Below are 25,226 nucleotides of genomic sequence, written 5' to 3'. Positions count from 1 at the left end.
ACAGCATTCTCCACTTCCTTCCGGCCTCCTGGACAGAAACACAGCCAGTACAGTTTAATACAGCATTCTCCACTTCCTGCTGGCCTCCTGGAAAGAAACACAGCCAGTACAGTTTAATACAGCATCCTCCACTTCCTGCTGGCCTCCTGGACAGAAACACAGCCAGTACAGTTTAATACAGCATTCTCCACTTCCTGCTGTCCTCCTGGACAGAAACACAGCCAGTACAGTTTAATACAGCATTCTCCACTTCCTGCTGGCCTCCTGGACAGAAACACAGCCAGTACAGTTTAATACAGCATTCTCCACTTCCTGCTGGCCTCCTGGATAGAAACACAGCCAGTACAGTTTAATACAGCATTCTCCACTTCCTGCTGGCCTCCTGGACAGAAACACAGCCAGTACAGTTTAATACAGCATTCTCCACTTCCTGCTGGCCTCCTGGATAGAAACACAGCCAGTACAGTTTAATACAGCAGTCTCCACTTCCTGCTGGCGTCATGGACAGAAACACAGCCAGTACAGTTTAATACAGCATTCTCCACTTCCTGCTGGCCTCCTGGACAGAAACACAGCCAGTACAGTTTAATACAGCATTCTCCACTTCCTGCTGGCCTCCTGGACAGAAACACAGCCAGTACAGTTTAATACAGCATTCTCCACTTCCTGCTGGCCTCCTGGACAGAAACACAGCCAGTACAGTTTAATACAGCAGTCTCCACTTCCTGCTGGCCTCCTGGAAAGAAACACAGCCAGTACAGTTTAATACAGCATTCTCCACTTCCTGCTGGCGTCCTGGACAGAAACACAGCCAGTACAGTTTAATACAGCATTCTCCACTTCCTTCCGGCCTCCTGGACAGAAACACAGCCAGTACAGTTTAATACAGCATTCTCCACTTCCTGCTGGCCTCCTGGAAAGAAACACAGCCAGTACAGTTTAATACAGCATCCTCCACTTCCTGCTGGCCTCCTGGACAGAAACACAGCCAGTACAGTTTAATACATCATTCTCCACTTCCTGCTGGCCTCCTGGACAGAAACACAGCCAGTACAGTTTAATACAGCATTCTCCACTTCCTGCTGGCCTCCTGGACAGAAACACAGCCAGTACAGTTTAATACAGCATTCTCCACTTCCTGCTGGCCTCCTGGACAGAAACACAGCCAGTACAGTTTAATACAGCATTCTCCACTTCCTGCTGGCCTCCTGGATAGAAACACAGCCAGTACAGTTTAATACAGCAGTCTCCACTTCCTGCTGGCGTCCTGGACAGAAACACAGCCAGTACAGTTTAATACAGCATTCTCCACTTCCTTCCGGCCTCCTGGACAGAAACACAGCCAGTACAGTTTAATACAGCATTCTCCACTTCCTGCTGGCGTCCTGGACAGAAACACAGCCAGTACAGTTTAATACAACATTCTCCACTTCCTGCTGGCCTCCTGGACAGAAACACAGCCAGTACAGTTTAATACAGCATTCTCCACTTCCTGCTGGCCTCCTGGACAGAAACACAGCCAGTACAGTTTAATACAGCAGTCTCCACTTCCTGCTGGCCTCCTGGACAGAAACACAGCCAGTACAGTTTAATACAGCGTTTCCCAAACTCGGTCCTGGGGACCTCAAGGGGGGCACATTGATTATTTAAATCAGCTGTGTAGTGATAGGGCAAAATATGATTAGGACCGTGTTTGGGAAGTGCTGGTTTAATATTCCATTATCAATGTAGTTAAGAACTAGGTTATCACACATTTAGACAATGTTTCATATTATATTGTAGGTGATTGTTGCTACTCCAAAACTGGCACTACCAGAAACCATCGACAAAATTGGAAGGCTCTCAATTAGGAAGATCTGTCTAAAACAGGATGGAGGAAACGACTACTACTAGAACCGTCTACAAATAAGACAAAAGAAGACCAACAGAAAGACGTATAAATTAGGGAGGAGGAATTTACATCAGTCTAAACAGGAAGAAGGAAGGAAGGGAAATCAGACCAATCAGAGAGACAAGAATAACCTCAGACGGGAAGTGACCTCACCGTTGACATCACCGATTTTGTTGCTCATGGCGTATCGGATCAGCTCGTTGTTGGAGTCGTACATCACAAACACCTGGTCCACACTCAGCATCTGTAGAAGACATACTGTATTAATGCATTCAGTTACATGCATTTGGTTACTAGTATTTTTTTATTTATTTTATTTTACCTTTATTTAACTAGGCAAGTCAGTTAAGAACAAATTCTTATTTTCAATGACGGCCTAGGAACAGTGGGTTAACTGCCTGTTCAGGGGGCAGAGCGACAGATTTGTACCTTGTCAGCTCGGGGGTTTGAACTTGCAACCTTTCGGTTACTAGTCCAATGCTCTAACCACTAGGCTACCCTGCCCACCCTCGTATGATTGATTAGTGTGTACCTGTGTGGGCAGCACGGCCCTTGCAGCCTCGTCATTTGGACAGCTCTGGAAGGTGATGGTCTGTCTCCACTGGTAAGTCCTGGTCTCAGCAGAGCCATCATCCAGACTCACAGTGTAGTCCCTTGTAGAGGAAGACGTGATCACTACAGGAGGAGAGAGACACCAGGCTCAGAGGAAGATGTGATCACTACAGGAGGAGAGACACCAGGCTCAGAGGAAGACGTGATTACTACAGGAGGAGAGACACCAGGCTCAGAGGAAGATGTGATCACTACAGGAGGAGAGACACCATACTCAGAGGAAGACGTGATCACTACAGGAGGAGAGAGACACCAGGCTCAGAGGAAGATGTGATCACTACAGGAGGAGAGAGACACCAGGCTCAGAGGAAGATGTGATCACTACAGGAGGAGAGAGACACCAGGCTCAGAGGAAGACGTGATCACTACAGGAGGAGAGAGACACCAGGCTCAGAGGAAGACGTGATTACTACAGGAGGAGAGAGACACCAGACTCAGAGGAAGATGTGATCACTACAGGAGGAGAGAGACACCAGGCTCAAAGGAAGATGTGATCACTACAGGAGGAGAGACACCAGGCTCAGAGGAAGACGTGATCACTACAGGAGGAGAGACACCAGACTCAGAGGAAGACGTGATTACTACAGGAGGAGAGACACCAGGCTCAGAGGAAGATGTGATCACTACAGGAGGAGAGACACCAGGCTCAGAGGAAGACGTGATTACTACAGGAGGAGAGACACCGGGCTCAGAGGAAGATGTGATCACTACAGGAGGAGAGACACCAGGCTCAGAGGAAGACGTGATCACTACAGGAGGAGAGACACCAGACTCAGAGGAAGACGTGATTACTACAGGAGGAGAGACACCAGGCTCAGAGGAAGATGTGATCACTACAGGAGGAGAGACACCATACTCAGAGGAAGACGTGATCACTACAGGAGAAGAGAGACACCATACTCAGAGGAAGACGTGATTACTACAGGAGGAGAGACACCAGGCTCAGAGGAAGATGTGATCACTACAGGAGGAGAGACACCAGGCTCAGAGGAAGACGTGATTACTACAGGAGGAGAGAGACACCAGGCTCAGAGGAAGATGTGATCACTACAGGAGGAGAGAGACACCATACTCAGAGGAAGACGTGATTACTACAGGAGGAGAGACACCAGGCTCAGAGGAAGATGTGATCACTACAGGAGGAGAGACACCAGGCTCAGAGGAAGATGTGATTACTACAGGAGGAGAGAGACACCAGGCTCAGAGGAAGATGTGATCACTACAGGAGGAGAGAGACACCATACTCAGAGGAAGACGTGATTACTACAGGAGGAGAGACACCAGGCTCAGAGGAAGATGTGATCACTACAGGAGGAGAGACACCAGGCTCAGAGGATGATGTGATCACTACAGGAGGAGAGAGACACCAGGCTCAGAGGAAGACATGATCACTACAGGAGGAGAGAGACACCAGGCTCAGAGGAAGACGTGATCACTACAGGAGGAGAGACACCAGGCTCAGAGGATGATGTGATCACTACAGGAGGAGAGACACCAGGCTCAGAGGAAGATGTGATCACTACAGGAGGAGAGACACCAGGCTCAGAGGAAGACGTGATTACTACAGGAGGAGAGACACCAGGCTCAGAGGAAGACGTGATCACTACAGGAGGAGAGAGACACCAGGCTCAGAGGAAGATGTGATCACTACAGGAGGAGAGACACCAGGCTCAGAGGAAGACGTGATTACTACAGGAGGAGAGACACCAGGCTCAGAGGAAGACGTGATCACTACAGGAGGAGAGACACCAGGCTCAGAGGAAGATGTGATCACTACAGGAGGAGAGAGACACCATACTCAGAGGAAGATGTGATTACTACAGGAGGAGAGACACCAGGCTCAGAGGAAGACGTGATCACTACAGGAGGAGAGACACCAGGCTCAGAGGAAGACGTGATTACTACAGGAGGAGAGAGACACCAGACTCAGAGGAAGACGTGATCACTACAGGAGGAGAGAGACACCAGGCTCAGAGGAAGACGTGATCACTACAGGAGGAGAGAGACACCAGACTCAGAGGAAGACGTGATCACTACAGGAGGAGAGAGACACCAGGCTCAGAGGAAGACGTGATCACTACAGGAGGAGAGAGACACCAGACTCAGAGGAAGATGTGATCACTACAGGAGGAGAGACACCAGGCTCAGAGGAAGACGTGATTACTACAGGAGGAGAGAGACACCAGGCTCAGAGGAAGATGTGATCACTACAGGAGGAGAGAGACACCATACTCAGAGGAAGACGTGATTACTACAGGAGGAGAGACACCAGGCTCAGAGGAAGATGTGATCACTACAGGAGGAGAGACACCAGGCTCAGAGAATGATGTGATCACTACAGGAGGAGAGACACCATACTCAGAGGAAGACATGATCACTACAGGAGGAGAGAGACACCAGGCTCAGAGGAAGACGTGATCACTACAGGAGGAGAGAGACACCAGGCTCAGAGGAAGATGTGATCACTACAGGAGGAGAGAGACACCAGACTCAGAGGAAGATGTGATTACTACAGGAGGAGAGACACCATACTCAGAGGAAGACGTGAACACTACAGGAGGAGAGAGACACCAGGCTCAGAGGAAGACGTGATCACTACAGGAGGAGAGAGACACCAGACTCAGAGGAAGATGTGATTACTACAGGAGGAGAGACACCATACTCAGAGGAAGACGTGATCACTACAGGAGGAGAGAGACACCAGGCTCAGAGGAAGACGTGATTACTACAGGAGGAGAGAGACACCAGGCTCAGAGGAAGACGTGATCACTACAGGAGGAGAGAGACACCAGGCTCAGAGGAAGACGTGATCACTACAGGAGGAGAGAGACACCAGACTCAGAGGAAGATGTGATCACTACAGGAGGAGAGACACCATACTCAGAGGAAGACGTGATCACTATAGGAGGAGAGACACCAGGCTCAGAGGAAGACGTGATTACTACAGGAGGAGAGAGACACCAGACTCAGAGGAAGACGTGATCACTACAGGAGGAGAGACACCAGGCTCAGAGGAAGACGTGATTACTACAGGAGGAGAGACACCAGGCTCAGAGGAAGATGTGATCACTACAGGAGGAGAGACACCAGGCTCAGAGGAAGACGTGATTACTACAGGAGGAGAGAGACACCAGGCTCAGAGGAAGATGTGATCACTACAGGAGGAGAGACACCAGGCTCAGAGGAAGACGTGATTACTACAGGAGGAGAGAGACACCAGGCTCAGAGGAAGAAGTGATTACTACAGGAGGAGAGAGACACCAGGCTCAGAGGAAGATGTGATCACTACAGGAGGAGAGAGACACAGAGGAAGATGATCAAGATGGTCTTTTTTGATGACACCAGATTGACTTTAGATGCAGTATAACGTTAGCTAGCTAGCTAAGATTAAGGGGAGGCCCTCTGATTTTTAGCTAGCTGACGTTATCATTGCTAGTCATTTTTTACGAACTTTGCTAGCTAATGACAACATTGCCATCAAGTCTATTTTACAATATGATAAGGCTGGCAAAGTAGTTTCCTATTAAATATTTGATTACTTTAGCAATATAATGGTATTTCCAGGCACTATAGTGTAATTTAGACTAAACAGTAGTTAGCCTCTGTCCAGAATGACTGGGTTTATCACCACTGTAGGGCACCACTATGGCACCGCCGGAAGAGGACGGCTTTAGAACGTTCATAACAATGGCAAGACGTGACCTAGTGACGGAGGTGAAACCTATGAATAGATATCTACTTCTATGTTTAGAGCCTGTTAGAATCCTTTAGAATCCTGTTTAGAATCCTTTATAATCCTGTTTAGAATCCTGTTTATAATCCTTTAGAATCCTGTTTATAATCCTTTAGAATCCGGTTTAGAATCCTGTTTAGAATCCTTTAGAATCCTGTTTAGAATCCTTTAGAATCCTGTTTAGAATCCTTTAGAATCCTGTTTAGAATCCTGTTTAGAATCCTGTTTAGAATCCTTTAGAATCCTGTTTAGAATCCTCTAGAATCCTGTTTAGAATCCTTTAGAATCCTGTTTAGAATCCTTTAGAATCCTGTTTAGAATCCTGTTTAGAAACCTGTTTAGAATCCTTTAAAATCCTGTTTAGAATCCTTTAGAATCCTGTTTAGAATCCTTTAGAATCCTGTTTAGAATCCTTTAGAATCCTGTTTAGAAACCTGTTTAGAATCCTTTAAAATCCTGTTTAGAATCCTTTAGAATCCTGTTTAGAATCCTGTTTAGAATCCTTTAGAATCCTGTTTAGAAACCTGTTTAGAATCCTTTAAAATCCTTTTAGAATCCTGTTTAGAATCCTTTAGAATCCTGTTTAGAATCCTTTAGAATCCTGTTTAGAATATTTTAGAATCCTGTTTAGAAACCTGTTTAGAATCCTTTAAAATCCTGTTTAGAATCCTTTAAATCCCGTTTAGAATCTTGTTTATAATCCTGTTTAAAATCCTGTTTATAATCCTTTATAATCCTGTTTAGAATCCTGTTTATAATCCTGTTTAGAATCCTTTAGAATCCTGTTTAGAATCCTGTTTAGAATTCATTTAGAATCATGTTGGATATTTAACATCGTTGTATATTTAAGCAATAGGGTCCAACTAAGGGCTGTTCTTTCCCACAACGCAACACAGAGTGCCTGGACACAGCCCTTAGCCGTGGTATATTAGCCATATATCACAAACCCCCGAGGTGCCTTACTGCCATTATAAACTGGTTACCAACGGAATTAAAACAGTAAAAATAAATGTTTTGTCATACCTGTGGCATACGGTCTAATATACCAGGCCTTTCAGTCAATTGACATTCAGGGCTCTTTCCACCCAATTGCTAATATATAATTGGTGGCAGTATTTCTATCTGTGTGATTCAGTGTGTTACTGTTAACTGTAGCCAGGAGACTGGAGAGATAGAGACATCTATTATGATCAGTGTCCTTCTGGAGGGGTTAGGGGTTAGGGGTTAGAGCTTAGGGACGTACGGATGGAGCTGTACTGGGAGGGGTTAGGGGTTAGGGGTTAAAATACTTACGGTTGGAGCTGTACTGGGAGGGGTTAGGGGTTAGGGGTTAAAGGACTTACGGTTGGAGCTGTACTGGGAGGGGTTAGGGGTTAAAAGACTTACGGTTGGAGCTGTACTGGGAGGGGTTAGGGGTTAAAGGACTTACGGTTGGAGCTGTACTGGGAGGGGTTAGGGGTTAGGGGTTAGAGGTTAAAGGACTTACGGTTGGAGCTGTACTGGGAGGGGTTAGGGGTTAGGGGTTAAAGGACTTACGGTTGGAGCTGTACTGGGAGGGGTTAGGGGTTAAAGGAATTACGGTTGGAGCTGTACTGGGAGGGGTTAGAGGTTAGGGGTTAGAGGTTAAAGGACTTACGGTTGGAGCTGTAGTGGGAGGGGTTAGGGGTTAGAGGTTAGGGGTTAGAGGTTAAAGGACTTATGGTTGGAGCTGTACTGGGAGGGGTTAGGGGTTAGAGGTTAGGGGTTAGGGGTTAAAGGACTTACGGTTGGAGCTGTACTGGGAGGGGTTAGGGGTTAGAGGTTAGGGGCTAGAGGTTAAAGGACTTACGGTTGGAGCTGTACTGGGAGGGGTTAGAGGTTAGAGGTTAGGGGTTAGAGGTTAAAGGACTTACGGTTGGAGCTGTACTGGGAGGGGTTAGGGGTTACGGGTTAGGGGTTAGAGGTTAAAGGACTTACGGTTGGAGCTGTACTGGGAGGGGTTAGGGGTTACGGGTTAGGGGTTAGAGGTTAAAGAACTTACGGTTGGAGCTGTACTGATAGATCTCAGAGTAGGGTTCTATCTGGACAGTGGATCCTCTGAGAACTTCGGGGACACGTCCCTCCAGAGTGGTACTGACCACCAGGTGATCATGCTCATCTATTCCACTGAACACCTGTTTGATGGTCAGCTTCTCCTGGGCTGGTAGGAAGGTCACCTCAGCCTGACACGTAAACTCACCACCTGGAGAGGAGACATTTTCATTTAATTGATTTACATTGCCAGCATAGTCCACTCAGTAACAGCAACAATTGCCACCGTTTTCCAGAGAGTCCTGGGTTCTGACACACGCACGCACGCACGCACACGCACACACACACACACACACACACACACACACACACACACACACACACACACACACACACACACACACACACACAGCGAGAGGTCATGGTTAAGGCAAACATGCCTGGCCTGGACTGAACATTGGTCCTCTTGTCCTCCGTCTCTAACACTCTCTGCTCTGAGGTAATGTGAGGAGAATGTGGTGGGAGATATCTAGAAGACAGCTGGCCGTTTCCTGGGTGTGTGTGTGTGTGTGTGTGTGTGTGTGTGTGTGTGTGTGTGTGTGTGTGTGTGTGTGTGTGTGTGTGTATGTGTGTGTGTGTGTGTGTGTGTGTGTGTGTGTGCCTGGCCTGACTAAGTGGTATTGCAGTTGCAGCATAACCCAGCAGCTGTGAATCACGTCAAGACTAGAAACCCCAGACTTCCTGTATATGAAATACAATGACAAGTAAGAACACTGTGTAAAAGGCCAGGAAGTTCTTATTGTAATGTACAGTCTGACCTTCAGCTTGTCAACTAATCATGAAGCCCTTGGTGAATCAGGTGAGTTAGTTACAACAACGTTGTTAAATGTGAAATGTCTGGGGATCCCTTGAGGAGAGGTTTGAAAACCTTAGCTTATTAATCAAGAGCACAAAATTATAGGACAATTCGCCAAGGTAGACGTGGTTCACCGATGATGCTGAATCCGTTCTTGTATCCAGGCTGCTCCAGGGCAAAGGCCCATCCGATGACTCCTCCCAGGGCTGACAGGGGCTGGAGGGAGGGGCCTAGCCTGGCAGGGATGGTGCTGATGGCCACGTATGCTCGCCCGTCATTGGCTACCACGTACGAGTGCAGGTCGTTGCTGTTGAACTCGACGGGAGACGGAGAGTTGCCCACGTACACCCTGCCATTCACCTTGCCGTTCATCCTCTGGGGCTTACCTGATAAAATGAAGAAGAAGAAGATTACTGTCTATTGTCACAGATGTTACGTATCCACTGTGGCTTCCCTGAAAGACAAAACAGCAACAAATCTGTGAAGAGTCGCTCTTACGCGGTTGTCTGATAGACAGAGGTCGACTTTGTCATTTTTGTAGCTAGCTAACGTTATCTGAAATGACTGGCTAGTTAACATTTAATTGACAAGCTAGCAATGAGTTGCCACATCTCAAAGAACCACAGCAACAGTTACCGCTCACATGTCAGCCATTTAGCCGACTCTCTATCACCAGAGGGACTAACAGTATCACAATCACGATCGTTGCCACGCCTGATAGATATTCAACTTGATCATTTGTTGAGTGATAATTTCGTTTTGGTTCAAAAAGTAGAAAAATAAGTAGCTATGGAGTTATGAAAATTGGGGACTTACCCTCTGACACACACTGTATTCCGTTGCCATAGTAGCCGGGCCGGCAGTGACAACAGTAACCGCTGGCGTAATCTTTACAGTCGGCGAAGGTGGAACACTTATTTCTGTTGTTGGCACATGTCTCAGAGTTGTAGGAGAACACTGTAAAACGAGAAGACGACAGTAAGGTTAGTAAGGTCAAACATCAGAAGGACCTAGTCGGGTCATGGTAAGGTTAGCACATCAAACATCAGAAGGACCTAGTCGGGTCATGGTAAGGTTAGCACATCAAACATCAGAAGGACCTGGTCGGGTCACGGTAAGGTTAGCACATCAAATATCAGAAGGACCTGGTCGGGTCACGGTAAGGTTAGCACATCAAACATCAGAAGGACCTGGTCGGGTCACGGTAAGGTTAGCACATCAAACATCAGAAGGACCTGGTCGGGTCACGGTAAGGTTAGCACATCAAACATCAGAAGGACCTGGTCGGGTCACGGTAAGGTTAGCACATCAAACATTAAAAGGACCTGGTCGCAATGTTCTTGCATTTCAAACAAAGTTTTAGAATTAAAAAATAATTATAATCTAGAATAAAGAAGTTATACATTTTAAATCAAAGTTTTAGTATTTAAAACACAGTTCTAGAATTTAAATGAAAGTTCTAGAATTTAAAATACATTTCTAGAATTCAAAGTAAAGTTATTTTTCCCATGCTACCAAACAATGTGAACCCACCATCCACGTTGATGTCTCCATCATCTACTACCACCACCTGAGGCTGGTACTGGACCGTGTGGACTGTGAACTGGCCCCCGTGGTGAGGTCCCTGGTGAGGCTGCTCCTTGCGATACACCTCCTCCTCCGGTTCGTAGGGAGAATACGTCACTTGTTGCCCTCCTCCCGGATACCTCTTTGAGGTAGCCTCCTCCGAGACCCTTGACTCCAGGCCTGTGTCTGGGGGCAGGTCTGTCACCTCTCCTGGGGCCACACTGGTGAAGTAAGGGGAAGTCCCAATCTCGTACACCCACACACCTCGCTTACCTGAGTTGGTCTCCCTGGAGATAGATAAAGCAGGAGGAGTGATCACGAGAAGAACTGCCAAAAGGAATGGCCTTATCCTGCAGTATTATCTCTGTACTTCTGTGGGAAACCAAACATGACCTCCCTCACAGACATTGGTGGAACAAAGAGGGGCAGCAGGGAGCCTAGTGGTTAGAGTGTTGGACTAGTAACCAGAAAGTTGCAAGATCGAATCCCTGAGCTGACGAGGTAAAAATCTGTTGTTCTGCCCCTGAACAAGGCAGTTCCCCGGTAGGACCATAAGAGTTGGCAAGACAGCACAAACATATCTAGGACCAGGATACCTAGTTTCTTCAGAGACAAGGCATCACAACATACTCTGCAAGAGCCTGACTCAGTTACACCAGCTCTGTCAGGAGGAATGGGCCAAAATTCACCCAACTTATTGTGGGAAGCTTGTGGAAGGCTACCCGAAACGTTTGACCCAAGTTAAACAATTTAAAAGGCAATGCTACCAAATACTAATTGAGTGTATGTAAACTTCTGACCCACTTGGAATTGTGATGAAAGAAATAGAAGCTGAAATAAATGATTATATCTACTATTATGCTGACATTTCAAATTCTTAAAATAAAGTGGTGATCCTAACTGACCTAAGACAGGGAATTTTTACTAGGATTAAATGTCAGGAATTGTGAACAACTGAGTTTAAATGTATTTGGCTAAGGTGTATGTAAACTTCCGACTTCAACAGTATGTATTCACCCCCTTTGCTATGAAGCCCCTAAATAAGATCTGTTGCAACCAATTACCTTCAGAAGTCACATAATTAGTTAAATAAAGTCCACCTATTGGGCAATCTAAGTGTCACATGATCCGTCACACGATCTCAGTATATATACACCTGTTCTGAAAGGCCCCAGAGTCTGCAACACCACTAAGCAAGGGGCACCACCAAGCAAGCGGCACCATGAAGACCAAGGAGCTCTCCAAACAGGTCAGGGACAAAGTTGTGGAGACGTACAGATCAGGGTTGGGTTATAAACAACCATCAGAAACTTTGAACATCCCACAAAGCACCATTAAATCCATTATAAAGAAAATGGAAAGAATATGGCACCACAACAAACCTGCCAAGAGAGGGCCGCCCACCAAAACCTACGGCCCAGGCAAGGAGGGCATTAAATCAGAGAGGCAACAAAGAGACCAATGATAACCCTGAAGGAGCTGCAAAGCTCCACAGCGGAGATTGGAGTATCTGTCCGTAGGACCACTTTAAGGCGTACACTCCACAGAGCTGGGCTTTACCGAAGAGTGGCCAGAGAAAAATAAGTAAACATGTTTGGTGTTCACCAAAAGGCATGTGGGAGACTCCCCAAATATATGGAAGAAGGTACTCTGGTCAGATGAGACTAAAATTGAGCTTTTTGCCCGTCAAGGAAAACGCTATGTCTGGTGCAAACCCAACACCTCTCATCACCCCGGGAACACCATCCCACAGTGAAGCATTGTGGTGGCAGCATCATGCTGTGGGGATGTTTTCATTGGCAGGGACTGGGAAACTGGTCAGAATTGGAGGAATTTTGGATGGCGCTAATACAGGGAAATTCTTGAGGGAAACCTGTTTGTCTTCCAGAGATTTGAGACTGGGACGGAGGTTCACCTTCCAGCAGGACAATGACCATAAGCATACTGCTAAAGCAACACTTGAGTGGTTTAAGGGTAAACATTTCTTGGAATGGCATAGTCAGACCTCAATCCAATTGAGAATCTGTGGTATGACTTAACATTTCTGTACACCAGTGGAACCCATCCAACTTGAAGGAGCTGGATCAGTTTTGACTTGAAGAATGGGCAGAAATCCCAGTGGCTAGATGTGCCAAGCTTATAGAGATATACCCCAAGAGACTTGCAGCTGTAATTGCTACAAAAGGTGGCTCTACAAAGTATTGACTTTAGGGGGGGGGGGATAGTTATGTACACTTAAGTTTTCTGTTTTTTTGTCTTATTTGTTTCACAATAAAAAATATGTTGCATCTTCAAAGTGGTAGGCATGTTGTGTAAATCAAATGATACAACCCCCCCAAAATCCATTTTAATTCCAGGTTGTAAGGCAACAAAATAGGAAAAATGCCAAGAGGGGTGATTACTTTTGAAAGCCACTGTAGGTCTCAATATGTCTGCCCTGGTATTTTTGAAATAAAAATACCAGTACTTACTCTGCTAGCGCCCTGACAGAGGTCTCCCTCTCGGTGGTGATGCGGTAGTACGGTCCCTGTCGGGTGCTGAACACCAGGTAGTTGACCAGCCCTTTACTGAAGCCCGCCTGCATGGCCTGACTACTGCCTCCTACAGCTGTGGAGGCAAACTGCATCCCCTTCCTGGGGTAAAGCAGGATGGCATAGGAGGTCGTCTCAGCTGACGCTATCACCAGCTGGAAGCTATTCCTCTGTTGAAAGAGAGGTTACAAGAGAGAGTTACAACACGGTTACATTGTTAAGATTCAGACACAAGAATGTCACTCACAGCTTCTGCCTGCTCTTTGGTGTCCAGGTCGGGCTACTCTAAAACATTTTGTAACCTCTCTTTCCACATTAATACATTAACTTGATTGATTGATTGACTGGTATTTCTGATCTCACCTGTTTCTCCAGTCCGTCTCCTCTGCTGTGGTCATGGTGTTGCCTGGAAGCCACATCTACCCAGGTGACGACCACCGCGTGTTCCGGCTCCACCTAGTCAACACAAGTAACAGCTACTTTAATTCATTCAGTGCTTAGACTAACAGTATGTATTTTGTTTAGCGTTTTAGTGAAATATTTTTACAATGTAAATTGTACTCGCAGCTTATTGCCGGTTGTACAATGTCTTTGTTAAAGTAAAACAAATGTTCCATCTCTCTCTCTCTCACCTCATCGTCCTCTGGAAAAGCCCTGTTAATCTGCTCTGCAGCCTGCCGCAGGGTGGCTGGGCTGGCATCCTGACGGTAGTACACCTTACCCACGCCGTCACCAGTATCCAGGTCGCCGTGCAGGGCCGCGATCATGCCGAACCCGGCGGGCATCTTACCAAGGTATGTGGACTCAGCACTGGGCTGTGCCATGGCAACGAACCCATTGGTGTTGATCTGAAATGTAGAACAAACACAAACTGTCAATAATCAGCAACAACACGGGTTGACTGACATAGTCAGACAGGGTCTGCATCAGGACATAGAGAGACTAACAGCCCACATAGTCAGACAGGGTCTGCATCAGGACATAGAGAGACTAACATCCCACATAGTCAGACAGGGTCTGCATCAGGACACAGAGAGACTAACAGCCCACATAGTCAGACCGGGTCTGCATCAGGACACAGAGAGGCTAACAGCCGACATGCAACAGGATAGGCCAATAACCCAGGCTAACAACAGCAGAGGGTCTGCAGCAGGCCTTGACCTGGCTGAACTAGAACAGTGCAGCCTACAGTATAATACTATGAATGCTCCCCATTGTCAGACTATGAATGCCCTCCCATGTCAGACTATGAATGCCCTCCCATGTCAGACTATGAATGCCCCCCCATGTCAGACTATGAATGCCCTCCCATGTCAGACTATGAATGCACTCCCATGTCATACTATGAATGCACTCCCATGTCATACTATGAATGCACTCCCATGTCATACTATGAATGCACTCCCATGTCAGACTATGAATGCACTCCCATGTCATACTATGAATGCACTCCTATGTCAGACTATGAATGCCCCCTCATGTCAGACTATGAATGCCCCCCCATGTCAGACTATGAATGCCCCCCCCATGTCAGACTATGAATCACCCCCATGTCAGACTATGAATGCCCCCCCCGTCAGACTATGAATGCCCCCCCGTCAGACTATGAATGCCCCCCCCGGTTCGGACTATGAATACCCCCCATGTCATACTATGAATGCCCCCCCCCCCCCCCCGGTTCGGACTATGAATACCCCCCATGTCATACTATGAATGCCCCCCCCCCCCGGTTCGGACTATGAATAGCCCCCATGTCATACTATGAATGCCCCCCCATGTCATACTATGAATGCCCCCCCATGTCATACTATGAATGCCCCCCCATGTCAGACTATGAATACCCCCATGTCAGACTATGAATACCCCCATGTCAGACTATGAATACCCCCATGTCAGACTATGAATACCCCCATGTCAGACTATGAATACCCCCATGTCATACTATGAATGCCCCCTCCATGTCATACTATGAATGCCCCCCATGTCAGACAATGAATGCCCCCCCATGTCAGACTATGAATGCCACCCCCATGTCAGACTATGAATGCCCCCCCATGTCAGACTATGAATGCCCTCCCATGTCATACTATGAATGCCCCCCCATGTCAGACTATGAATGCCCTCCCCGTCAGACTATGAATGCCCCCCCATCAGACTATGAATGCCCTCCCCCCATCAGACTATGAATGCCCTCCCATGTCAAACTATGAATGCCCCCCCATCAGACTATGAATGCCAGCCCCGTCAGTCTATGAATGCCCCCCCATCAGACTATGAATGCCCCCCCCATCAGACTATGAATGCCCCCCATCAGACTATGAATGCCCCCCCCATCAGACTATCAATGCCCCCCCATCAGACTATGAATGCCCCCCCCATCAGACTATGAATGCCCCGCCCCCATCAGACTATGAATGCCCCCACCCCATCAGACTATGAATGCCCCCCCCCATCAGACTATGAATGCCCCCCCCTATCAGACTATGAATGCCCTCCCCATCAGACTATGAATGCCCCCCCATCAGACTATGAATGCCCCCCCCCATCAGACTATGAATGCCACCCCCATCAGACTATGAATTCCCACCCCCATCAGACTATGAATTCCCCCCCCCATCAGACTATGAATGCCCCCCCCCATCAGACTATGAATGCCCCCCCCCCATCAGACTATGAATGCCCTCCCATGTCATACTATACAGCTCTTTATTCTCCCAGGGTTCTGCTCTTTATTCTCCCAGGGTTCAGCTCTTTATTCTCCCAGGGTTCTGCTCTACAGCTCTTTATTCTCCCAGGGTTCTGCTCTACAGTTCTTTATTCTCCCAGGGTTCTGATCTTTATTCTCCCAGGGTTCTGTTCTATAGCTCTTTATTCTCCCAGGGTTCTGCTCTACAGCTCTTTATTCTCCCAGGGTTCTGCTCTACAGCTCTTTATTCTCCCATGGTTCTGATCTTTATTCTCCCAGGGTTCTGTTCTATAGCTCTTTATTCTCCCAGGGTTCTGCTCTACAGCTCTTTATTCTCCCAGGGTTCTGCTCTACAGCTCTTTATTCTCCCAGGGTTCTGCTCTACAGCTCTTTATTCTCCCAGGGTTCTGCTCTTTATTCTCCCAGGGTTCTGCTCTACAGCTCTTTATTCTCCCAGGGTTCTGCTCTTTATTCTCCCAGGGTTCTGTTCTATAGCTCTTTATTCTCCCAGGGTTCTGCTCTTTATTCTCCCAGGGTTCTGTTCTATAGCACTTTATTCTCCCAGGGTTCAGCTCTTTATTCTCCCAGGGTTCTGATATAGACGGGCTGTGTGGACCATGGTTCTGATATGTACAGGCTATGTGGACCATAGTTCTGATGTGGAGGGGCTGTGTGGAGCATGGTTCTGATGTGGACGGGCTGTGTGGACCATGGTTCTGATGTGGACGGGCTGTGTGGAGCATGGTTCTGATGTGGACGGGCTGTGTGGACCATGGTTCTGATGTGGAGGGGCTGTGTGGACCATGGTTCTGATGTGGAGGGGCTGTGTGGACCATGGTTCTGATGTGGAGGGGCTGTGTGGACCATGGTTCTGATGTGGACGGGCTGTGTGGACCATGGTTCTGATGTGGAGGGGCTGTGTGGACCATGGTTCTGATGTGGAGGGGCTGTGTGGACCATGGTTCTGATGTGGAGGGGCTGTGTGGACCATGGTTCTGATGTGGAGGGGCTGTGTGGACCATAGTTCTGATGTGGAGGGGCTGTGTGGACCATGGTTCTGATGTGGAGGGGCTGTGTGGACCATGGTTCTGATGTGGAGGGGCTATCAGAGTCCACTCCAGGGTTGGGGGAGCTGAGGTTATTATGTCCTAATAACAGGAGCTTTGACCAGAGTGAACAGGAGAGACAACAGTTCTAATACTGGTGCAGGACATGGTGGGGGTGGAGACAGTTATAACACACAGGGCCGGCCCTAGCCTTTTGGGGTCCGTAAGGCAGATTTGGTTGGGGGGCCCACACACGTTGCAGGCTAAATGCTATTGTTATTGTCAATTTTATGCAATATTTTGCAATGGGGCGCAGGGAAAATATTGCAGTTTTAAAGCTCCAATGCAGCCGCTTTATCCCAATATCAAATTATTACTGAGCAACAATATGTACCTTACTGTGACTGTTTAACATTAGAATGGTCAACAACAACGGAGCTCACAGAAAGGACATGAGATCAGTTGGAGAACAAGCAAGGAATCTACAGTTGAAGTCAGAAGTTTACATAAACCTTAGCCAAATACATTTAAACTCAGTTTTTCACAATTCCTGACATTTAATCCTAGTAAGGATCACCACTTTATTTTAAGAATGTGAAATGTCAGAATAATAGTAGGGAGAATGATTTATTTCAGCTTTTATTTATTTCATCACATTCCCAGTGGGTCAGAAGTTTACATACACACAATTAGTATTTGGCAGAATTGCCTTTAAATTGTTTAACTTGGGTCAAAGATTTTGGGTAGCCTTCCACAAGCTTCCCACAATAAGTTGGGTGAATTTTGGCCCATTCCTCCTGACAGAGCTGGTGTAACTGAATCAGGTTTGTAGGCCTCCTAGCTTGCACACACTTTTTCAGATCTGCCCACACATGTTCTATAGGATTGAGGTCAGGGCTTTGTGAGGGCCACTCATTTACCTTGACTTTGTTGTCCTTAAGCCATTTTGCCACAACTTTGGAAGTATGCTTGGGGTCATTGTCTATTTGGAAGACCCATTTGCAACCAAGCTTTAACTTCCTGACTGATGTCTTGAGATGTTGCTACAATATATCCACATAATTTTCTTGCCTCATGATGCCATCTATTTTGTGAAGTACACCAGTCCCTCCTGCAGCAAAGCACCCCCCACAACATGATGCTGCCACCCCCGTGCTTCACGATTGGGATGGTGTTCTTCAGCATGCAAGCCTCCCCCTTTTTCCTCCAAACATAACGATGGTCATTATGGCCAAACAGTTCTCTTTTTGTTTCATCAGACCAGAGGACATTTCTCTAAAAAGTACGATCTTTGTCCCCATGTGCAGTTGCAAACCGTAGTCTGGCTTTTTTATGACGGTTTTGGAGCAGTGGCTTCTTCCTTGCTGAGTGGCCTTTCAGGTTATGTAGATATAGGACTTGTTTTACTATGGCAGTATGACAGCTGTGGGGTCCCATGGAGTTTATACTTGCGTACTATTGTTTGTACAGGGACACCTCCAATTGACTCAAATTATGTCAATTAGCCTATCAGAAGCTTCTTAAGCCATGACATCATTTTCTGGAATTTTCCAAGCTGTTTAAAGGCACAGTCAACTTAGAGTATGTAAACTTCTGACCCACTGGAATTGTGATACAGTGAATTATAAGTGAAATAATCTGTCTGTAAACAATTGTTGGAAAAACTACTTGTGTCATGCACAAATTAGATAACTGACTTGCCAAAACTATAGTTTGTTAACAATAAATTTGTGGAGTGGTTGAAAAACAAGTTTTAATGACTCCAACCTAAGTGTATGTAAACTTGTTTTAATGACTCCAACCTAAGTGGATGTAAACTAGTTTTAATGACTCCAACCTAAGTGTATGTAAACTAGTTTTAATGACTCCAACCTAAGTGTATGTAAACTAGTTTTAATGACTCCAACCTAAGTGTATGTAAACTAGTTTTAATGACTCCAACCTGAGTGTCTGTAAACTAGTTTTAATGACTCCAACCTGAGTGTATGTAAACTAGTTTTAATGACTCCAACCTAAGTGTATGTAAACTAGTTTTAATGACTCCAACCTAAGTGTCTGTAAACTAATTTTAATGACTCCAACCTAAGTGTATGTAAACTAGTTTTAATGACTCCAACCTAAGTGTATGTAAACTAGTTTTAATGACTCCAACCTAAGTGTATGTAAACTAGTTTTAATGACTCCAACCTAAGTGTATGTAAACTAGTTTTAATGACTCCAACCTGAGTGTCTGTAAACTAGTTTTAATGACTCCAACCTGAGTGTATGTAAACTAGTTTTAATGACTCCAACCTAAGTGTATGTAAACTAGTTTTAATGACTCCAACCTAAGTGTCTGTAAACTAATTTTAATGACTCCAACCTAAGTGTATGTAAACTAGTTTTAATGACTCCAACCTAAGTGTCTGTAAACTAGTTTTAATGACTCCAACCTAAGTGTATGTAAACTAGTTTTAATGACTCCAACCTAAGTGGATGTAAACTAGTTTTAATGACTCCAACCTAAGTGTATGTAAACTAGTTTTAATGACTCCAACCTAAGTGTATGTAAACTAGTTTTAATGACTCCAACCTAAGTGTATGTAAACTTGTTTTAATGACTCCAACCTAAGTGGATGTAAACTAGTTTTAATGACTCCAACCTAAGTGTATGTAAACTAGTTTTAATGACTCCAACCTAAGTGTATGTAAACTAGTTTTAATGACTCCAACCTAAGTGTATGTAAACTAGTTTTAATGACTCCAACCTGAGTGTCTGTAAACTAGTTTTAATGACTCCAACCTGAGTGTATGTAAACTAGTTTTAATGACTCCAACCTAAGTGTATGTAAACTAGTTTTAATGACTCCAACCTAAGTGTCTGTAAACTAATTTTAATGACTCCAACCTAAGTGTATGTAAACTAGTTTTAATGACTCCAACCTAAGTGTCTGTAAACTAGTTTTAATGACTCCAACCTAAGTGTATGTAAACTAGTTTTAATGACTCCAACCTAAGTGGATGTAAACTAGTTTTAATGACTCCAACCTAAGTGGATGTAAACTAGTTTTAATGACTCCAACCTAAGTGTATGTAAACTAGTTTTAATGACTCCAACCTAAGTGTATGTAAACTAGTTTTAATGACTCCAACCTAAGTGGATGTAAACTAGTTTTAATGACTCCAACCTAAGTGTATGTAAACTAGTTTTAATGACTCCAACCTAAGTGGATGTAAACTAGTTTTAATGACTCCAACCTAAGTGTATGTAAACTAGTTTTAATGACTCCAACCTAAGTGGATGTAAACTAGTTTTAATGACTCCAACCTAAGTGTATGTAAACTTCCAACTTCAACTGTATCTTTGTTTATGTTCAATCATGTGTCTAAATAGTGAATCTGGAGCCAATCTGATATATGGTTCATGAGGAGAAGAAGATTCCAGATGGTTCAGAGTATTTTCACGTTACATTATAATGAGTTAATAGTTTCCTTGTTTTGATATCAATACCACAGTCAGTGACGTTCATTTAAGGGACGTCCATGAATGACTTCCATGGGGCTGTAGTGGAGCAGGTTGAGAGCTTCCAGTTCCTTGGTGACCACACCACCAACAAACCATTATGGTCCAAACACACCAAGACAGTCGTGAAGAGGCATGAAAAAGCCTGTTCCCCCTCAGGCGACGGAAAAGATTTGGCATAATTCCTCAGATCCTCAAAAAGTTCTACAGCTGCAACATCGAGAGCATCCTGACTGGTTGCATCACTGTTTGGTACGGCAATTGCTCGGCCTCTGACCGCTAGGCACTACAGAGAGTAGTGCGTACGGCTCAGTACATCGCTGGGGATAAGCTTCCTGCCATCCAAGAACTCTACACCAGGCAGTGTCAGAGGAAGGCCCTAAAAATTGTCAAAGACTCCAGCCACCCCAGTCAAAGACTGTTCTCTCTGCTACAGCACAGAAATCGGTACTGGAGTGCCAAGTCTAGGTCTAAAAGGCTTCTTAACAGCTTCTACCCCCAAGCCAATAGACTGCTGAACACCATAAGACTGCTGAACACCATAAAACTGCTGAACACCATAAAACTGCTGAACACCATAAGACTGCTGAACACCATAAGACTGCTGAACACCATAAGACTGCACGGACTATTTGCATTGACCCCTCCCACCCCATTTTTTTACGCTGACCGAGGACCTCAAGCGGCCGAGGACCCCTAGAGGCCGAGTACCCCTAGAGACCGAGGACCTCAAGTGACTGAGGACACCTAGAGGCCGAGTACCCCTAGCGGCCCGAAGACCCCCAGTTACCGAGGACCCCTCGAGACCGAGGACCCCTAGAGACCGCTTCTGTTGCTTATGCTTAGGGCCGGCCCTGCACACACACACACACACAAACACACACACACACACTGGGCACATGGTGTTAAAATTAGAGCAGTGTTTTGACCCAGAATGACTTCAGATACGCTGGATACACTCTGTATTTCCACTGAGGGGGTGTCTCATGGCTAAGAGAGAGAGAGTGTGGAGGGGGTGTCTCATGGCTAAGAGAGAGAGAGGGTGGAGGGGGTGTCTCATGGCTGAGAGAGAGAGTGTGTGTGTGTATGTGTGGAGGGGGTGTCTCATGGCTGAGAGAGTGTGTGTGGAGGGGGTGTCACATGGCTGAGAGAGAGAGTGTGTGTGTGTGTATGTGTGGAGGGGGTGTCTCATGGCTAAGAGAGAGAGAGTGTGGAGGGGGTGTCTCATGGCTGAGAGAGAGAGTGTGTGTGTGTATGTGTGGAGGGGGTGTCTCATGGCTGAGAGAGTGTGTGTGGAGGGGGTGTCTCATGGCTGAGAGAGAGAGAGTGTGTGTGTGTATGTGTGGGGGGGGTGTCTCATGGCTGAGAGAGAGTGTGTGTGTGTGTGTGTGGAGGGGGGGTTGCAGGCAGATATTTCACAACAAAATTCTTGCTGGACTTTGGCTCTATGGTCAATAACAGCCCCTGAGGAACATAGAGGAATGTTTTGGAATCACACATTCCACAATACAACTGATAGAAAGTATTGCAAGGGACCAAGGACCCTTAGCAGCCGAGGATCCCTAGCGGCCGAGGACCCCAAGCGGTCGAGGACCCCAAGTGGTCGAGGACCCCTAGCGGTCGAGGACCCCAAGCGTCCGAGGACCCCTAGCGGTCGAGGACCCCAAGCGTCCGAGGACCCCTAGCGGTCGAGGACCCCAAGTGGTCGAGGACCCCTAGTGGTCGAGGACCCCAAGTGTCCGAGGACCCCTAGCGGTCGAGGACCCCAAGCGGTCGAGGACCCCAAGCGGTCGAGGACCCCTAGCGGTCGAGGACCCCAAGCGGTCGAGGACCCCAAGCGACCGCTTCTGTTGCTTATGCCTAGGGCCGGCCCTGCACACACACTGGGCACATGGTGTTAAAATTAGGGCAGTGTTTTGACCCAGAATGACTTCAGATAGAGCTGGATACACTCTGTATTTCCACTGAGGGGGTGTCTCATGGCTGAGAGAGAGAGTATGTGTGTGTGTATGTGTGGAGGGGGTGTCTCATGGCTGAGAGAGAGAGAGAGTGTGTGTGTGTGTGTGTGTGTGTGGAGGGGGGGTTGCAGGCAGATATTTCACAACAAAATTCTTGCAGGACTTTGGCTCTATGGCCAATAACAGCCCCTGAGGAACATAGAGGAATGTTTTGGGGTCCCACACACACACACATTCCACAATCCAACTGATATAACTTATTGACTATGTAAAGAATGTAAACCCTCGACCTGCATCAACTCCTCATGCTCCTTCAGAAAGTATTCACACTCCTTCACTTATTCTACATTACAGCCTGAATTTAAAATGGATTACATTTCCATCAAAGGGTAATAATTATTATTATTTTTTATACAAATGAATTAAAAATGAAAAGCTGAAATGTCTTAAATCAATGATTTATTAATTAATCAATAAGTATTCAATTCCTTTATTTATTTATTTAGACATTTTAGTCATTTAGCGGACGGTCTTATCCAGAGTGACTTAGAAATTAGTGCATTTCCATACTGGATCTAATAGCCACATGGGACTATTATGACAAGCTAATAAGGTCCTTCAGTCGAGCCGTGATTTTCAAACACAGATTCAACCACAAAGACCAGGAAGGCTTTCCAATGCCTCGCAAAGAAGGGCACCTATTGGTAGATGGGTAAAAAAAACATTCACATTGAATATCCCTTTGAACATGTTGAAGTTATTACACCCAGTCACTACAAAGTTACAGGCTTCCTTTCTAACTCAGTTGACGGAGAGGAAGGAAACTGCTCAGGGATTTTCACCATGAGGCCAACGTTAGAGTTTAATGTGATAGGAGAAAACTGAGGATGGATAATTTTTTCTCCAAAACATGCCTCCTGTTTGCAACAAGGCACTAAAGTAAACCTGCAACAAATGTGGCAAAGCTACTTTTTGTCCTGAATATAAAAGTGTTATGTTTGCGGCTACAACACATTACTGAGTATCACTCTCCATATTTTCAAACATAGTGGTGGCTGCATCATGTTATGGGTATGCTTGTAATCGTTAAGGACTGGGGAGTTTTTCAAGATTAAAACATTACTGAGTATCAATTTGACAGAGCTTGAAGAATTTTGAAAAGAATAATGGACAAATGTTGCACAATTCAGGTGTGGAATACTATTAGACTTACCCAGAAAGACTCACAGCTCTTAGAGCCTTACCCAGAAAGACTCACAGCTCTTAGAGACTTACCCAGAAAGACTCACAACTCTTAGAGCCTTTCCCAGAAAGACTCACAACTCTTAGAGCCTTACCCAGAAAGACTCACAGCTCTTAGAGACTTACCCAGAAAGACTCACAGCTCTTAGAGCCTTACCCAGAAAGACTCACAGCTCTTAGCGCCTTACCCAAAAAGACTCACAGCTCTTAGAGACTTACCCAGAAAGTCTCACAGCTCTTAGAGCCTTACCCAGAAAGACTCACAGCTCTTAGACTTACCCAGAAAGACTCACAGCTCTTAGAGCCTTACCCAGAAAGACTCACAGCTCTTAGAGCCTTACCCAGAAAGACTCACAGCTCTTAGAGCCTTACAAATAAAGACTCCCAGAAAGACTCACAGCTGTTATCGCTGCCTCTTCAAATTATTGACTCATGGGTGTGACTACTTGTGTAACTGAGAGATTTCTGTATTTAATTTTCAATACATTTGCAAAAAAATGTCGGAAAACATGTTTTCATTTTGTCCTTATCTTGTCTTGTGTGTAGGTCAGCGAAAAATATTAATATCTAATCCATGTTGAATTCAGGCTGTAACCCAACAAAATGTGTAATAAATCCAGGGGTATACATACTTCCTGAAGGAACTGTTCAAATTAATATTGTATGAGGATTTGCCAAAGTGTTACTTGCCAAACTTCTATCTATATGCCTCGACCTATATAAATACCTCATGCATATCCAGGTAGAACATGGTATTTCATTTATACAAGTAAAAAAATGAATACTATCGGTCAAACCGACAGCATGTTGAACTCATGTTAACTGTGCCATGGAAATCATTCATCCCGTGGGCGCATACTCAACACACTCATAAATGCGCAGATTTTATAACCGAATTCTCTCCATGCAACTTTTTTCTGTAGTCTGTTTAGGTGGCTACTCAATCATACACAATATAGTAACATAAAGGGGAACTTACAAAGATGTTATCGAACTTTCCATCGTAGAATAAAACGGGTTTATCCAGCGCTAGTTGTTGCGAGAGGTCATTCCCCTGTTCCAGAACGTGGTCTCCAGTGGTTTTGCCGAACGGGAAGAACTCTGCCCGGGTCAGACCATGCACAGACACTGCCCACCCCAGAAGAAGGGTCGCGTAGAACAGCCATCCTTGCCCCTGCTGTCCCATGATTAGTGCTTCACAGACCGCGGAGTGGAGCAGTCAGAGGGTAGCGCAGATGCAGAGAGACTGTTGCACTGAACTAGCCCCACAGCAGATTAAGCACAAAGAGAGAGTTGTGTCCAGGGCCGGTTCTCCCCTATTTTGGGGCCCTAAACAAGATTTTAGTGGCACCCCTCTTGAAGGTTGAGGGAAAAAAGTTAATTTCCTGCAAATTCTACACATTTTGCCATGGGGCGTAGAGAATAAATGTGCTGTTTTACACATTTTATAATGAACTACAGCATGTCAATATAATATAATATAATATCTGAGTGAGCATAACTAATTAAGTGGCTGTTGGTGACTGACAATTTATTTTTTATTTAACCTTTATTTAACTAGGCAAGTCGGTTAAGAACAAATTCTTATTTACA

The 25,226-nt window shown here is 45.8% G+C and overlaps 1 protein-coding gene across 2 annotated transcripts in view; it reads right to left on the bottom strand.

Moving 5' to 3' along the window:
* The window catches only part of nid1a (nidogen 1a), an 81,478-nt gene extending 56,566 nt beyond the window's left edge, over window positions 1-24,912 (bottom strand). The window contains exons 1-10 of one of the 2 annotated variants that reach the window (XM_036945913.1): window positions 24,613-24,912; window positions 13,832-14,047; window positions 13,563-13,655; window positions 13,140-13,369; window positions 10,636-10,955; window positions 9,919-10,059; window positions 9,237-9,488; window positions 8,257-8,457; window positions 2,424-2,566; window positions 2,045-2,135 (exon numbers count right to left, since the gene is read on the bottom strand). In XM_036945913.1, coding sequence (XP_036801808.1) covers window positions 2,045-2,135; window positions 2,424-2,566; window positions 8,257-8,457; window positions 9,237-9,488; window positions 9,919-10,059; window positions 10,636-10,955; window positions 13,140-13,369; window positions 13,563-13,655; window positions 13,832-14,047; window positions 24,613-24,819 — 1,894 coding nt within the window. In that variant the 5' untranslated portion in view covers window positions 24,820-24,912. The remainder of the gene's footprint in view (window positions 1-2,044; window positions 2,136-2,423; window positions 2,567-8,256; window positions 8,458-9,236; window positions 9,489-9,918; window positions 10,060-10,635; window positions 10,956-13,139; window positions 13,370-13,562; window positions 13,656-13,831; window positions 14,048-24,612) is intronic. The other variant, XM_036945912.1, reaches the window with a different exon arrangement.
* Between the last annotated feature and the right edge of the window lie 314 nt (window positions 24,913-25,226).

The sequence above is a fragment of the Oncorhynchus mykiss genome, chromosome 16 (genome assembly GCF_013265735.2).
Source record: "Oncorhynchus mykiss isolate Arlee chromosome 16, USDA_OmykA_1.1, whole genome shotgun sequence".
NCBI lineage: Eukaryota > Metazoa > Chordata > Actinopteri > Salmoniformes > Salmonidae > Oncorhynchus > Oncorhynchus mykiss.
The sequence above is the reverse complement of the archived record's forward strand: the minus strand, read 5'-3'. Positions and strand labels throughout refer to the sequence as shown.